Source organism: Pseudorasbora parva, chromosome 19 (genome assembly GCF_024679245.1).
Source record: "Pseudorasbora parva isolate DD20220531a chromosome 19, ASM2467924v1, whole genome shotgun sequence".
In the NCBI taxonomy this organism is placed as follows: Eukaryota; Metazoa; Chordata; class Actinopteri; order Cypriniformes; family Gobionidae; genus Pseudorasbora; species Pseudorasbora parva.
In genome coordinates, this window is record NC_090190.1 from 987,747 (window position 1) to 1,003,961 (window position 16,215).

General features: G+C 39.4%; 1 protein-coding gene across 1 annotated transcript; it reads left to right on the top strand.

Moving 5' to 3' along the window:
* Positions 1 to 201: 201 nt before the first annotated feature.
* Positions 202 to 15,305, top strand: psmb2 (proteasome 20S subunit beta 2). Its single transcript, XM_067425406.1, has 6 exons — positions 202 to 430; positions 2,015 to 2,137; positions 3,947 to 4,017; positions 13,214 to 13,376; positions 14,150 to 14,199; positions 15,142 to 15,305. Exons 1-6 carry the CDS (start codon positions 340 to 342, stop codon positions 15,241 to 15,243), a joined length of 600 nt encoding a protein of 199 aa, XP_067281507.1. The 5' UTR covers positions 202 to 339; the 3' UTR covers positions 15,244 to 15,305.
* The last annotated feature ends 910 nt before the right edge of the window (positions 15,306 to 16,215 follow it).

Consider the following 16,215-nt stretch of genomic DNA (forward strand, 5'->3'; position numbering starts at 1 on the left):
AAAAGCTGGGCATGACGTGAGAAAAAAACTGAAATCGGACCAAAACAAACAACTCCAAAACAAATGATAACATGTTTACACATGTAAACCACAAAATAGATCAATATCACAATTAAACCTGTTAACAAGACAATAATTATATCATTCCCGTTGAAACAAAGACCGAATACGGGATGTCGTCACGTGACGGGAGCGCGCGCGCGCTCTGATGACGTCTGCAGTGCGCGCCGCTGAGAAACTCGTTGAGCTTTTGCTGTGTAATATCTGACTGAGCTGCGCTGCCAATCTTTCTCTGCACAGAGTGTGTTTATTTGACTGCTTTTCTCCTCAGTCTGTGACATGGAGTACCTGATCGGGATCCAAGGGCCAGACTTTGTGCTGGTTGCGGCGGATAATGTGGCGGCGAGCAGTATAATCCAGATGAAACACGGTGAGTGTGTGTGTTAGCATGTTAGCGGCACACTAACCGGCCACACAGCGAGAGCGCCAATACAGATAAAGTTATTTTAACCAGTACACATGTTGCAGACCACGATAATGAACCACACATCACTGCTTATACATTTCTGTTTTAATCGAATCAGCACCTCTCTCTGTGTGTGTGGCGATTAGCCGAGCTAGCCTTAGCTTCGCTATGCTAATTCCAGTCTAACTGATTTACATATTAATACATTCAGAGATTGGGCTCTCGGTGTATTAAACTCCGTTTGGACTTTAGACTGCTTTTATAAGCGTTAGCGGAGCGACACGACAGGGATTGATGTGGTGTTGATCGCCCTCGAGTGTCGGAGGATGAGTTTGCGATTCACAGGAGAAAGTGAAAGTAAGCGCGTTGTGTATATGTATATACACACACATACACTCTCTCTCTCACACACTCAAACACACATACACTCTCTCTCTCACACACTCAAACACACGTACACTCTCTCTCTCACACACTCAAACACACGTACACTCTCTCTCTCACACACTCAAACACACGTACACTCTCTCTCTCACACACTCAAACACACGTACACTCTCTCTCTCACACACTCAAACACACGTACACGCTCTCTCTCACACACTCAAACACACGTACACTCTCTCTCTCACACACTCACTCACACACATACCTGTGTGTGTGTGTGTGTTTGTTTTCTTATTGCCCACCACAGTGACCGTCATTATGTGTGTCACTAATCGATTATAACATTTGTTTGACTTACACAATCACGCACACACACGTACATGTACATACACACACGCACGAGCATATATATACATGTACTCTCTCTCTCTCTCTCTCTCTCTCTCTCTCTCTCTCTCTCTCACTCACACACATACCTTTGTGTGTTGTTTTCTTACTGTCCACCACAGTGACCGTCAGTATGTGAGTGTGTCACGATTATAACATTAATTTGACTTGACACACACACAAACATGTACATGCACAAGCATATATATATACATTCATACATGTTCTCTCTCACTCACTCACACACACACACGCTCTCACTCACACACATACCTGTGTTGTTTTCTTACTGTCCACCACAGTGACCCTCAGTATGTGTCACGATAATAACATTAGTTTGACTTGACACACAAACATACATATATATATATGAACATACGTGTATACATTATTATTATTAATTTAAAATGGTGATAATATATAGTGTAAACTTGAAATACTATATATTATTATTATATAATTATAATAAAAACAATAATCACAACCTTTTATCTCGCAATTGACTTTTTTCCTGAAACTTTTTTCCCCTATAGTTTATATAACACACTACAAATTAATCTGAATTATGACTCTTTGTCAGATATACACAGAGAACGAATGCTTTGTAAATTTAAAGAAATCGTTCACAACAAAGGGGAACCAGCAAAATGTGTCGGATTATGATTTATGTTTCCAGATTGTGATTTATGTTTCCAGATTGTGATTTATGTTTCCAGATTGTGATTTATGTTTCCAGATTGTGATTTATGTTTCCTGATTATGATTTGTTTCCAGATTATGACAAGATGTTCAAGCTGAGTGAGAAGATCCTGCTGCTGTGTGTGGGCGAGGCCGGAGACACCGTACAGTTTGCAGAATACATCCAGAAAAATGTCCAACTTTACAAAATGAGAAACGGTAAACGTTCATTTTTTTTGTGGTGTAGTTTATCGTTTACTGTTTCTGAACGTTTAGTGTCATGAATTTCTGTTAGAAAGCTTTCAGTGTGTATTTCAGTTGCTAATGCATATTTTTCCCTTTTAAAGAATGAGTTAACTTTAAAATGTTAGGGCTGCAACAACGAATCAATAAAATAGGTCAAATTTTAATTATTACTACTAAGAGCGGCGGTAGAAGAGAGCCCATGGGAGAGACCCGTGACCAGTGATGGGTTTAATACTTACTGTTATTTATTTATTTATTTTTTGAAAAAGTAAAGTAAGGGATTATTCTTTCAGTGATTTAATTATAGTAACTTCTGATTTAATTCAACTAAATATAAATATATATTATACACTAGTGGAATTAAAAACATAACATCAACATTTGAAGTCTAATTTTAAGATGCATGTTTTAATGTATCCTCACATTTGTAATACTTTGGTCAGTTAATATGAGTAATTTATGTGTTTTATATTATTTATTTGAATGATTAATATGGCCGTTTCATGTCTAACCTTGAATCGCTCAACTCAAGGTTGATATAGGATTTAGAAAGTAATAAGTAATTAAATACTTTTTCGAGAGAGTAGTTTGTACTATAAAATGTAATTAGTAACGAGTAATTAATAACTTTTTTAGAGTAACTTACCCCACGCTGGCCGTAACGTTGATCTGAAGCGCATGGCGGAGGCAGAGAAAGCAGTGCGATCCGAACCATCTGAGCTCTGGGGGCATTTCATACTAAATAAAGCCGAAACGTGTGTTAATTGCTAAAATGCGTAAATGTAAATAAGCGGCATGCGATGAGAGTACCATGGTGACGATTCAGACGAAAACATCTCGGGAGTCCTTGATGAGGAGGAAGGGAGTTAAACAATTGTAATTATTTTATTTTTTATCAGTCATTGATTAATCGATTATTCAAATATTGGTTAGTTGCAGGCCTACAAAATGGAAATGTCCAGATGTTCTTTCTTTCTTCGGTGGAAAAGAAAAGAAGTTTTTTGAGGAAAACATTCCAGGATTTTTCTCCTTATAATGGCCTTCAATGGGAACCAACGGCTGAAGGTCCAAACCAATGAGGAAGAGCTTCAGAGACTCTGATGATCCAGAGGAATAGAGTCTGATCCTGACAAACCAGCACACATTTACTACACAAAATAATCATTTATACACTTTAAACCTCAAACGCTCGACTTCGGTGGCGTTCTTCTTCACGCGTATGACATCATCACGTCGGAAAGGTCACATGACGCAGGTGGAAGTGCCGAAAAGCTCCATCTCATGTTCTCATCCGACTTCATCATCGTTGTATTTCCTTTATTTGTGTAAATGGCGTCTGATTTAGTCTTTGCACGTTCGTTTTAACACTGGGTCGACACCTTTCCGACGTGATGATGTCATACGCCGTGAAGAAGAACGCCACCGAAGTCGAGCGTTTGAGGTTTAAAGTGTATAAATGATTATTTTGTGTAGTAAATGTGTGCTGGTTTGTCAGGATCAGACTCTATTCCTCTGGATCATCAGAGTCTCTGAAGCTCTTTCTCATTGGTTTGGACCTTCAGCCGTTGGTTCCCATTGAAGGCCATTATGAGGAGAAAAATCCTGGAATGTTTTCCTCAGAAAACTTCATTTCTTTTCCACTGAAGAAAGAAACACATGAACGTGGGATGAGGAAACTATCAGGACATTTTCATTTTGAAGTGAAATAATTCTTTAGCACACTTTATATGAAATCCGTGTTGTTTTCTGGACTGATCCTGATTGTTCTTCCTCTTTCCTCAGGATATGAGCTCAGCCCGGCCGCTGCTGCCAACTTCACGAGGAAAAACCTGGCAGACTACCTGCGGAGTCGGGTGTGTTTATTTAACATGTTTCCAATCCTCAGTCACACACAGCCGAGCAGATGTGGGAGGAAAATGCATCGCGATTCTCGAACGATTCTGAGCTTCGTTTTTAACCGCAGATGCGCAATGCGTGCGCTGTACACGTGTCCTAACCCGAATAAATCACACGTTACTACATATTCACATAGAGAACCGCTAATTTACACTTGAGGAATATTTCACAATTTTTACTGTATTTTACTCAAATAAATTGAGCTTTGATCACAGGAATATTTTAAAAATATGTATATTCACGTAGAGAACAGCTGATATAAACTAGAATCATTTTTACTGTATTTTACTCAAATAAATTGAGCTTTTATGACAGGATTAAATTAAAAATTTCAATATATTCACACCAAAAACAGCTGTTTTACACTGGAATAATATTTTGCTGATTTTACTGTATTTTACCCAAATAAATTGAGCTTTGATCACAGGAATAAATTAAATTTTTCAATATATTCATATAGAAAACAAATGGCTTTACACTGGAATAATATTTGAATGAATGAGGCATCTATATATGCAATATATAAATTTATATTTATTATAAAAATTTCACTATTTTTACTGTATTTTACTCTAATAAATTAAGCTTTGATCACACGAATAAATAGCATTTTTGAATATATTCACAAAGAGAACCGCTAATTTACACTTGAGGAATATTTCACTATTTTTGCTGTATTTTACTCAAATTGTAGCCGGTCGTGGTCATCCTCAGCTCTGGTCAGAATATGAGTCTGATGCTCATTGGGCTGTGATTATGGGGCGTGTTTCAACCCAACCAGGAAAGACCTCGATTGGACAGACCAACAACCACTCAGAGCAGCAGAGCGATGCATAACGTTAGTCGTCAAATGTCAGCAGAGCTCAACTGCACTGTGTTGCCAAGTCTGCGGGTTTTTTTTTTCTGCGAGTTGAAACGACTATTATGTGATATATAGACCAATGAGTGCGAATTTTAGCAGCAACCTTGCTAAAGTAACACACATTTTACCCCCAAACACAGTTTTTTTTTTTTTCGGAGAACCCCCCGAGGAGCTATTGTTTAGGGCTGTAGTTGGCGGGTTTTGTTGTAAAAACTTGACACCCCTGTCTGACGCGCGCTGGAATAAACGATCTTTGCCGGTGTTGTAAAAAAAAAAAAAAAGATTTTAATGATACACAGAGCACTGACCCAACATGATCATCATTACTGAGAGAAATAGTGAAGGTGATGCAGATACAAACAAGCTCTCCGTTTAGGAGTCGAACAAATATAATCCAAGCCCCTTTGATGACGAGATGATTACGCTACTGTTGATCATCTGTCCGTCATCGGCTAAAGCCCGCCCTGATGATCTCATTGGTCAGTTTCGGTTGATCATCTGTCCGTCATCGCCTAAAGCCCGCCCTGATGATCTCATTGGTCAGTTTCTGTTGATCATCTGTCCGTCATCGTCTAAAGCCCGCCCTGATGATCTCATTGGTCAGTTTCTGTTGATCATCTGTCCGTCATCGTCTAAAGCCCGCCCTGATGATCTCATTGGTCAGTTTCTGTTGATCATCTGTCCGTCATCGGCTAAAGCCCGCCCTGATGATCTCATTGGTCAGTTTCTGTTGATCATCTGTCCGTCATCGGCTAAAGCCCGCCCTGATGATCTCATTGGTCAGTTTCTGTCGATCATCTGTCCGTCATCGGCTAAAGCCCGCCCTGATGATCTCATTGGTCAGTTTCTGTCGATCATCTGTCCGTCATCGGCTAAAGCCCGCCCTGATGATCTCATTGGTCAGTTTCTGTCGATCATCTGTCCGTCATCGGCTAAAGCCCGCCCTGATGATCTCATTGGTCAGTTTCTGTTGATCATCTGTCCGTCATCGTCTAAAGCCCGCCCTGATGATCTCATTGGTCAGTTTCTGTTGATCATCTGTCCGTCATCGTCTAAAGCCCACCCTGATGATCTCATTGGTCAGTTTCTGTTGATCATCTGTCCGTCATCGGCTAAAGCCCGCCCTGATGATCTCATTGGTCAGTTTCTGTTCGGGGATAATTACTCCTCTATGGATCGAGGCCAGACCGACCCTCCCGACCTAAAAATGTTGTGGGCGGGGCTAAGTTTGGCTGGCATCCACACTACTCAAATTGAGGTTTGATCACAGGAATAATTTACACTTTACTATATATTCACATAGAGAACAGCGGATTTACACTGGAGGAAGATTACACTGCTTTACTGGATTTATGATCGGATAAACGAACAGAAGAGCCCCTTAAGAAACACACCGACCCAAACTTTGTATGCGCCTCTTGCCGTTTCCCTCGTAGTGTATTCTCTGAGTGCCAAATGTGCTAAGAAACAGATGCCAAAATGTTTTGAATGTGTGGATGTGATCTCAAGGTGACAGAGGTCGTCGACACCTGCGCCTCCTCTGTAATGTGATCCGGCTTATATGATGCATTCCCCAAATGTGTGTGTGTGTTAAACTCATAGAGTGCACCCATCTGTGTAAAAATGGGCTTGTCGCCATGCTGGCTCTTTTGTCTACTAGTGTGTGTGTTAATTTGTTAGGAAGAGTGTAACTGCCTCCTGTCACAATAGCAGAGTGGAGAAAATGATTACAAAAAACAATTAGAGCGAGCACAAAGGGGGGCAGGAGGGGGTCTCTGGGGGCCAAGAAGTGCTACAAGTTCTGCTTGTGTGAACCGGAGCCCTCCTCGCTCGCTCCACCAGACGCTTCCTCCAATGTGTATAAAAAATATTTTAAAAATAAGTTACCTGATTGTCTTAATTTTTAGTTAATTGAAATTTAAAAATTAAGTTAATACAATACACATTTAAGAATCGACAAGCTTTATTCAATATTACTAAAAGATTTTGTAAGCATATTGGGTAATTGTGTGTTTTATTTGTGAAACATGCCACATTGTGCGAGGCTTACCTTAAAAAAAAAAGTTAAACCAACAAAGAAAAGTACAATGTATTGTTATGGGTTTAAAATTGAGTTTATTGAAATTAAAATGTTTGAGTTGATACAATAAAGGGGGTTGTTTTAATAAATATAAACTCAAAATATTATTGTATCTGAACCACTTAATGTGATAAATCATGAAAATGGCATGTTTCTTAACAAATAAAACACACGATCCCCAATGTTTTTACAAAATCTTTTAATAATATTTAAATAAAGGTTGTCAATTCTCAAATGTTCATTGTATTAACTCAAAATTTTCAGTTCAGTGAACTAAACATTTTAAGGCTATCAGGTAAACATATTTTTTACGTACAATAAAATAGGTTATAAGATTTTTTTCAGTGTATGTTATGGGTAGTAGTACACTGCAAAATATTGTTTGTTGATTTAACTTAAAGTAAGTAACCTGGTTGCCTTAAAATTGAGTTTTTGGAAAATAAAAAAGTTGAGTTGATACAATGAAGGAAATTGGTTTAATACATAGAAACTCAAAATATTATTGTGTTTGAACCACATAAAAATGTAATGAATCATGAAAAATGGCATTTTTCACAAATAAAACACACAATTACCCAATATGTTTACAAAATCTTTTAATAATATTTAAATAAAGGTTGTCAATTCTCAAATGTAACTCAAATATGTGAACTTATTTTTCAATTTTTAGGGTACATTATGGGTAGTAGTACAGCCTTGCGTATTATTTAACACCGTGCTCAAACCCTTTGGGACGTTTAAATGAGAGCGAAGTCAAGGACCAGGTTTCTAAAAAAACAACTGGGCCTTTGGGGCTCCCCGGAGCAGCTCCTCAGACACACACTTCCACACACACTCTGGGCTTTATGTTAACTGTGTGTTGCGTCCAAGACCCCCCGAAGCTCTCCGCAGAACAGTCCAGCAACAGTTTGCCGTCGCTGGCACGCCTGAAACGTTATTGGCCGCCCAGAACTCTGGCACACATAATTACTGGTGCCATATTGCGAGGCATTCCCCAGTTCCGCTACAGATGAACAATTAATACGGCAGATTGGGCAGAGATGCCAAAGAGGAGGACAAGTCCTGGGGCAGAGCGAGCGAAACCGTAGCATATCGCTCCGCTTTCATCTTCGGCTCTGTTATCTGCGCTTTTGTTCATATTGTGTGTAGGTGGCGGATCATGAGACAGGTGGAAGAGACTCGGGGGAGTTTCTACACACTCATCTCGTCTCTCAGCAAGCCCTTGTCCTCCCTGCTGGGAGTGAAGCATATTGCATAGGTGAGGCTCTCGGGGGGGCGTTTACTTACGCAAACGCAGATCAGATTAAAGCCTCTCGGGTGAGTTGAGCTGGATCTGGACGCCATGATGCACATTCGCTTTTGCACTCTTAATAAATGCCATTTTTTTTTTTTTAAGAGTGTACTGTACACTAATGAAATGTGTGCGGTTTCTTTTTTGCTGCAGCAAACAGAACTGCATAATGAATGTGTGTACACTGCGGGAGAGAATTTCAAATACAGCATTTTTATATTTGTTGATTTTATTAATATTTTTTTTATTTAAATTTTAGATTTTTAATCTAAAATTTTTGTAATTTTTTTTTTTTCAAATTTTATTTGTAGTTTTTTAATAAGTCTACAAAGTTGATATATTTTTATTATCTATATCCGTTTTACTCCTGTTTTTATTTTAATTTAAGTTCTAGTAGTTTTTTTAGTAGTTTTAGTAGTTTTGTGTGTTTTTGTTTTTAGGTATATAGTTATCAATTTTTATATCATAATATTTTTAGGGCATCAATTCATTAACGCCGACAATTATTTTATCACCTATTAACGTAGTTAATATATTATTATATTGAAAGGCCGTTGCTCACTGAATACACATACAGACCAACATTGGTCAGGAGAATACAGTGCTGTCTGCAGCCTAAGCCAAGGGCTTGACATTCTTTGTCTAGAACAAATAAAATAACCAGAAACGCGAGAGTGATTCAGATTTTTTGGTTGTTTTTATAATATTCAATGTAAACAGCGATTGATGAGTGTATCTCTGCCTCTGGTACGTTAACACGTCGCGTTGAGGCTCACGTGCCGGTCTGAGCTTTTTGTTCTTGTTGATATTTATGATTTATGATAGTTAATAACACAAGTCGACTTTGCAATCGTGAATTGTGTAGCATGAATGGTGTAGCCTAGTTCAATAAACAAGTAGCCTAATTTATATTACGTTACTTAAATTTTAGATCCAAACAAACGTTTTTGTTCCATTTCACTCTTGATTTCACCGAAAATAGTTCCTAAAGAAAGCAACACTCAGCGCGGTCTTTTGTTACTGAATGATTCAGTGTTTTGAATGAATCATTTGACTGAACGACTCAATGACTCGCTCATGAAGACGATCACTTGCTGCCCCCTATTGGCGGTTATGTTTAAAAGTATGATTGCATGTTTTATTGAGAACATCAATCTTATAACATTATTTATTGCAGCTGTATTTTTGCAGTTTATATTATTTAATTTGATTGGTAACAGCCTATAGTGTTTTTACTATTATAACTGAATTTATTAATCAAATGTAAGAATTTAGCATGAAAGATGATGCATACATTTAATAAGATTTAAAAAAATGGCCTTTATAAAATTAAATAACGCCCTGGGGTGAATATCACAAATATGCAGAATTAAGTCGGCCTGTGTTAAAGCAGACAGAGCACTGATGAGAATATGACTACAGAATCAATATATGTATACCACCAGTTTAATTTAATTTGATTAAATAAATGTTTAAGTTGATATTTACAAGAACTGTAACTTACTTTTAACTGCTGTAAAAAGCACCTTATTTGTTTAGTGTTTTCAAACTGTTATTGCACTTTTATTCATTTAGCAGCACTTTTGTATTCATTATTGAATTTTGCGCATACTGCGATTAATCACGGAAAATCATGTGATTAATCACGATTAAACATTTTAATGGTTGCCCAGCACTAAATATTTTATATTTTTTACTGTTACAGTTTTAATTTTAATTTCAGTTTACATTTACATTTATGCATTTAGCAGATGCTTTTATCCAAAGCAACTTACATTGCATTCAAGGCACACATTTTACATCTTGCTCTCCCTGGGAATCGAACCCATGACCTTTGCATTGCTAGCGCCATGCTCTACTGTTTGAGCTATAGGAAAGGTTTTTAAACTAAAGTTTAAGTACTTGTGCATTTTTGTCATTAAATATAACGTTTGTTCCTTTAATTTAATTAGTTTTATTAAAAAACTTAAATGACGGCAACACAATTACAAAGTCTATATTTGTCAATTTTTCATTTAGTTATTAATATTTTATATCAGTTTTTATTACTGTTGTGCGCTTTTGTCATTTTAATAGTTTCGTAATAAGCCTGTAGTTTATTTATTTGTTATAAATTTGTATTTTATCATTTTTATTTTATGTTTTAGTAATTTTGTAGTTTTTTTAAACAGTTTTTAATGTCTTTTATAGTTGATCGATTTCAGTTTTAGTAATTTTAGGACAATGCATTTTTTTTTACCTTTGTTATTAAATAACATTAAAAACACAAATTTAGGCTTGGGAATATTAGGCTGCTGTCTCTTTAAGAGCGAATGCACGGATCCAATACACATGCGTTTTCCTTCTCAACTGTTTAGTTTACGTTCACTTATGACATAACCGGCTGTTTCCTCGCATTGGCGCTTGGCGAGTGTTTATTTTAGGCCCTGCTTGTATACATGTCGCAATAGGAAAGAAAAGACTAACCCGTTTCATTCTGACTGCGTTCTTTTCAAAACTGAAGTATACTTTGTTCCGAAGTCACTAGTTGAGCATGAAGTTGACAAGTCTCAAACACTCTTTGAGAAGTCTACCGAATGTCTAGAGAAGTTTTAATGAGAGCTGGCATTGCTCCAGGGCATGGGGTGAGGTGGAAGTGAAATTTCTCAATTAAAAAGATTCAAACGGTTATGAATCAGCGAATTGATTCATGATTCGGATCTCGTGTCAAACTGCTGAAATCATGAGACTTTGGCGATCCAAATCATGAATCAATTTGCTGATTCATAACCATTCGAATCTTTAGTGGAGCATGAAGTCTCAAACACTCTTTGAGAAGTCTACCGAATGTCTTTTAAATTAATTTTATCATTGTAAAAATGACACGCTTCACCTTTAAATCCAGCCGGTGGCGCTGAATTTGTCCGAGTGCGTTTGAGGAAGCGTGTGTGTTGAAATCTGGGTGTCTGAGAGCTGTTGAGCGCGAGTGTAGCTGGAGCTGAAGAGAGTTTAGAGATAGAGAAGTTTTAATGAGAGCTGGCACTGCTCCAGGGCATTGGGTGAGGAGGGTGGGGGGTGGAGGAGGGTGGAGGCAGCGGGGGTGCGTTTTCCTGCAGATGTCACACTGCTGTGACACCACGACCCCCCCAGACCGCTCCACACCCCCCCCCTTCCCTTCGCGCCCCTTTCTCAGCTGTTTCACACTCCTCCCTCTTCTCTCGCTCTTCTTCTTCTTTCTCTCTCTCGACTCCTGTTGAAGGAAAAGTTTGTCTGTTGTTGGGGTTTTTGATCAGATTCTTTGATTCGGCGCTCAATTTGAATTTCGCATTATGTATTCCCCCCCCCCCCCCCCCCCCCCCCCGAGGCAGCTGATTTTCCACAAAGCTGTGCTAGTTTTTTTTGGTTTTTTTGTTTCTCGTAATGAAATAGACTCTGTAATATTACACCAGGCATGATGGCATCAGATTCCAGCAACAAGAAATTTGAGACGAGACGTGAGTCATGACTGAATCTAGACACAGCCAATCAGAAGAAAGTGTGGGCGGAGTCTCTGTAAGCACTCTGCACTCCTAACTAAATCAATGTAAACTCTCAGCCAATCAGAAGAGTGTGGGTGGAGTCTGTAAGCACTGCATTCGTAACTAAATCGATGTAAACTCTCAGCCAATCAGAAGTGTGTGGGTGGAGTCTCTGCAAGCGCATTGCACTCGCAACCAAATAAATGTAAACTCTCAGCCAATTAGAAGAGTGTGTGGGTGGAGTCTCTGCAAGCGCACTGCACTAGCAACCAAATAAATGTAAACTTTCAGCCAATCAGAAGAGTGTGGGCGGAGTCTCTGTAAGCGCATTGCACTCGCAACCAAATAAATGTAAACTCTCAGCCAATCAGAAGTGTGTGTGGGCGGAGTCTCTGCAAGCGCACTGCACTCACAACTAATTCAATCCAAACTCACAGCCAATCAGAAGAGAGTGTGGGCGGAGTCTCTGCAAGCGCACTGCACTCACAACTAATTCAATCCAAACTCACAGCCAATCAGAAGAGAGTGTGGGCGGAGTCTCTGCAAGCGCATTGCACTCGCAACCAAATAAATGTAAACTCTCAGCCAATTAGAAGAGTGTGTGGGTGGAGTCTCTGCAAGCGCATTGCACTCGCAACCAATTCAATCCAAACTCACAGCCAATCAGAGGGTGTGGGCTTAATGTAGGTGTATGACATCATCACGTTGGAAAGGTCACATGACGCAGGTGAAGTGCCGAAAAGCTCCATCTCATGTTCTCATCCGACTTCGTCATCGTTGTTTTTCCTTTATTTGTGTAAATGCCGTTTGATTTAGTCTTTGCACGTTCGTTTTAACACTGGGTCGGCACTTCCACCTGCGTCATGTGACCTTTCCGACGTGATGATGTCATACGCCGGGAAGAAGAACGCCACCGAAGTCTAGCGTTTGAGGTTTAAAGTGTATAAATGATTATTTTGTGTAGTAAATGTGTGCTGGTTTGTGTGGATCAGACTCTATTCCTCTGGATCATCAGAGTCTCTGAAGCTCTTTCTCATTGGTTTGGCCCTTCAGCCGTTGGTTCCCATTGACGTCCATTATGAGGAGAAAAATCCTGGAATGTTTTCCTCAGAAAACTTAATTTCTTTTCCACTGAAGAAAGAAACACATGAACGTGGGATGAGGAAACTATCAGGACATTTTCATTCTGAAGTGAAATAATCCTTTAAGTTGTGTTTCTTTCTTTAACATAAAGCTTTTTATGGCGTCTCGTGTCTGGTTTGGAGTGGTGTGAGTAATCGTCATGTGGTATAAGATGAATAATGTACAGTCAGCCTTTTGTAATCACAAAAATAAACCCGACCCATCACTTCACACCACACACATATATTCAGCATTTTGGGTGTTTGCAATAGTGATTAAAATGAAATCTTTTCTCTCTCAGACTCCATATCATGTGAACCTGCTCTTGGCAGGATACGATGAGGCCGACGGTCCGGGGCTTTATTATATGGACTATCTGTCCGCTCTGGCCAAAGCGCCATTCGCCGCTCACGGATACGGAGCCTTCCTCACACTCTCCATCCTGGACCGATACTACAGACCAGGTCCTCACACACTGCATTTATATTCAATTCAAGATTGCTTTATTGGCATGAATGTAAAAATACAATACTGCCAAAGCGAATAGCATAAATAATAATAATTGATGGTAATGATAAAAAATAGAAGAAAATATTACAACACAATATAACAACTTAAAGGGATAGTTCACTTTAAAATGAAAATTGTCATCCTTTACTCGCCCTCCAGTTGTTTCAGACCTGAATGAATGTATTTCTTCAGCTGAACACAAGGGAAGACATTTTGAAGAATGCCAGTAACCAATCAGTTAACTGGAGCCATTGACTTTCATTGTAGGAAAAAACAATACTATGGAAGTCAATGGCTCCAGTTAACTGTTTGGTTACTGACATTCTTCAAAATATCTTCCCTTGTGTTCAGCTGAAGAAATAAACTCATACATGTCTAAAACAACTGGAGGGCGAGTAAAGGATGACAATTTTCATTTTAAAGTGAACTATCCCTTTAAACTTAAATAAAAGGTGTAACAAATTAGAACATTTGATACCACAGTGTTTTTATATATATATACATACATACATACATACATACACACACACACACACACACACACACACACACACACACACACACACACACACATGCGCGCACACACGTATATACTGGGGGTCACTGTGGTGGACAGAAGGGACACACACTGAGGTCAGATGCATTACACACACCTCTTTCATTTATAACTGTGTAGTTATTGTTTGTTTGTTGATTTCTAAACCCGTTTTCCTGTTGATCTCCCCAGATCTGACCCGTGAGGAGGCTGTGGAGCTGCTCAAGAAGTGTTTAGAGGAGGTGAGATGTGTTTATGAGCCAATCGAATATCCAGTAAAGCGGCTGAAATATCCCTCCAGTGTAGATCATCAGTTCTCTGTGTGAATATATAGTAAAGTGTGATTTATTCTTCAGTGTCACATGATCCTTCACTAATCACTCTCATATCTGATGATCAACACACAGTTATGATTATTATCAATAGTTAATAAACATCACACTTTACTATATATTCACATAGAGAACAGATGATCTACACTGGAGGAATATTACACTGCTTTAGAGAAACTTTGTGTGTGTGTGTGTGTGTGTGTGTGTGTGTGTGTGTGTGTGTGTTAGGGATGCACCGGTCCAATACTCAGGATCGGTATCGCTATGTGTTGCCGCCTCATTAAAAAGATGCACTATACATTTAAAATAAATGCATTTCTTAGTATATAAGCCCTATTTCTATAAATATAATGACTTGTTTTTCATGAATATATTTTGTGTAACATTTGACCAGATTTACAGCTACACTTATTCACTTTTGTGGTGTCCTTTATTTTCCCCACTAAACGTTTAGATTTTGTGCACTCGTGATTTTGTAACTTCTGCTGCTGAATTATTCACTGATATAATTTATTCACCATCTATAGTAGTGGGCTATTTTTGTCATAGATTGTGATTTTATATATGTTTATTTGTTGTTTTTCTTCATAATGAAGTGTGTATTTAGTTGATTGTGTTTAACTCAAACGAGTGATTTTCAGTTCGACACACTAAGGTTTAGAAATTCTATATTTCATTTTTAAACACAACTGCAGTGGTATCGGATCGGTTTAGTGTCAGTATCGACCGATACTCCAAATGTTTTAGATGGGATCGGTTCTGAAGAAATGGCACCGGTGCGTCCGCAGTGTGTGTGTGTTCCTGTGAAATCATATATTGGCTGTTTTGGTCACGCTTGTGTTTCTCCAACAGCTCAACAAGCGCTTCATCCTGAATCTGCCTTCCTTCACGGTCCGCCTGATTGATAAAGATGGCATCCACGATATGGAGAAGCTTCCTGTGGGCGCTAAATGAGCAGCCGCTGTCCTTCCTCTTTTGTACTGCAGATGACCTCTAATAAAGCCCTTGACCCGTTATTATGGTCTGTGTGTGTTTCTCTGTAGGAACCAGTGTGAGGGTTTCTGAGCTGCTCAGTACACAAGTGTGTTCTCTCTCTCTCTCTCTCTCTCTCTCTCTCTCTCTCTCTCTCTCTCTGTCTCTGTCTCTGTCTCTGTCTCGCGCTCTCTCTCTCTCTCTCTCTCTCTCTCTCTCTCTCTCTCTCTCTCTCTCTCTCTCTCCTCTCTCTCTCTCTCTCTCTCTCTCTCTCTCTCTCTCTCTCTCTCTCTCTCTCTCTCTCTCTCTCTCTCTCTCTCTCTCTCTCTCTCTCTCCTCTCTCTCTCTCTCTCTCTCTCTCTCTCTCTTCACAGACAGGTGATTAATAAACATTAAACAATCGCTCTCTCCTGAAAACACACCGGAATCTGAAGGGACGAGTGGCATATGTTCGCCTGCAGGCAGAGAGAGAAGCGGAGCAGCCCTGCTGAGTGTCAGAGAGACGGAGGAGGTGTGTGTGTGTGTGTGAGAGCCAGCAGGGGGGCAGGTATGGAGACGCGGGCCCCTGAGCAGATGAAGAAAGGTAGAGTGACAGATGGGGTGAGAGGAGACAGAGCGCTGGAAGCCTGTTTAGCTGATGGTTCGGGCCCTCGGGGGCCCGCGGTCAGGACTGGTTTATCTCAGAGGTAATTCTGCTGGATTTGCCACTGTGTCACATTGAGGCTTCGGCTTGGGTTAATGTCACCCTGCCTTTAGCAAATGGGGCTCGAGATCTCAAACATCCCCCTGTGGGCGTTCAGTTTGTCGCTAATTCTGCAATCACGCAGGAGTCCGTTTACACCAGGCGGAAACCTGCGCGCTTTATTTGATATGTTTCTACATATATCATGTGCTTTTGCCATTTTATTATTATTTAAATACTGCTACACTTAAATTAGGTACATTCAAAGTTAT

Excerpts from the sequence above, each read along its gene's own strand:
- psmb2 (XM_067425406.1), top strand. The coding sequence starts at position 340 with ATGGAGTACCTGATCGGGATCCAAGGGCCAGACTTTGTGCTGGTTGCG. Across the intron at positions 4,018-13,213 it reads CAGACTACCTGCGGAGTCGG|ACTCCATATCATGTGAACCT; the intron begins GTGTGTTTATTT and ends TTTCTCTCTCAG. Across the intron at positions 14,200-15,141 it reads TCAAGAAGTGTTTAGAGGAG|CTCAACAAGCGCTTCATCCT; the intron begins GTGAGATGTGTT and ends TTTCTCCAACAG.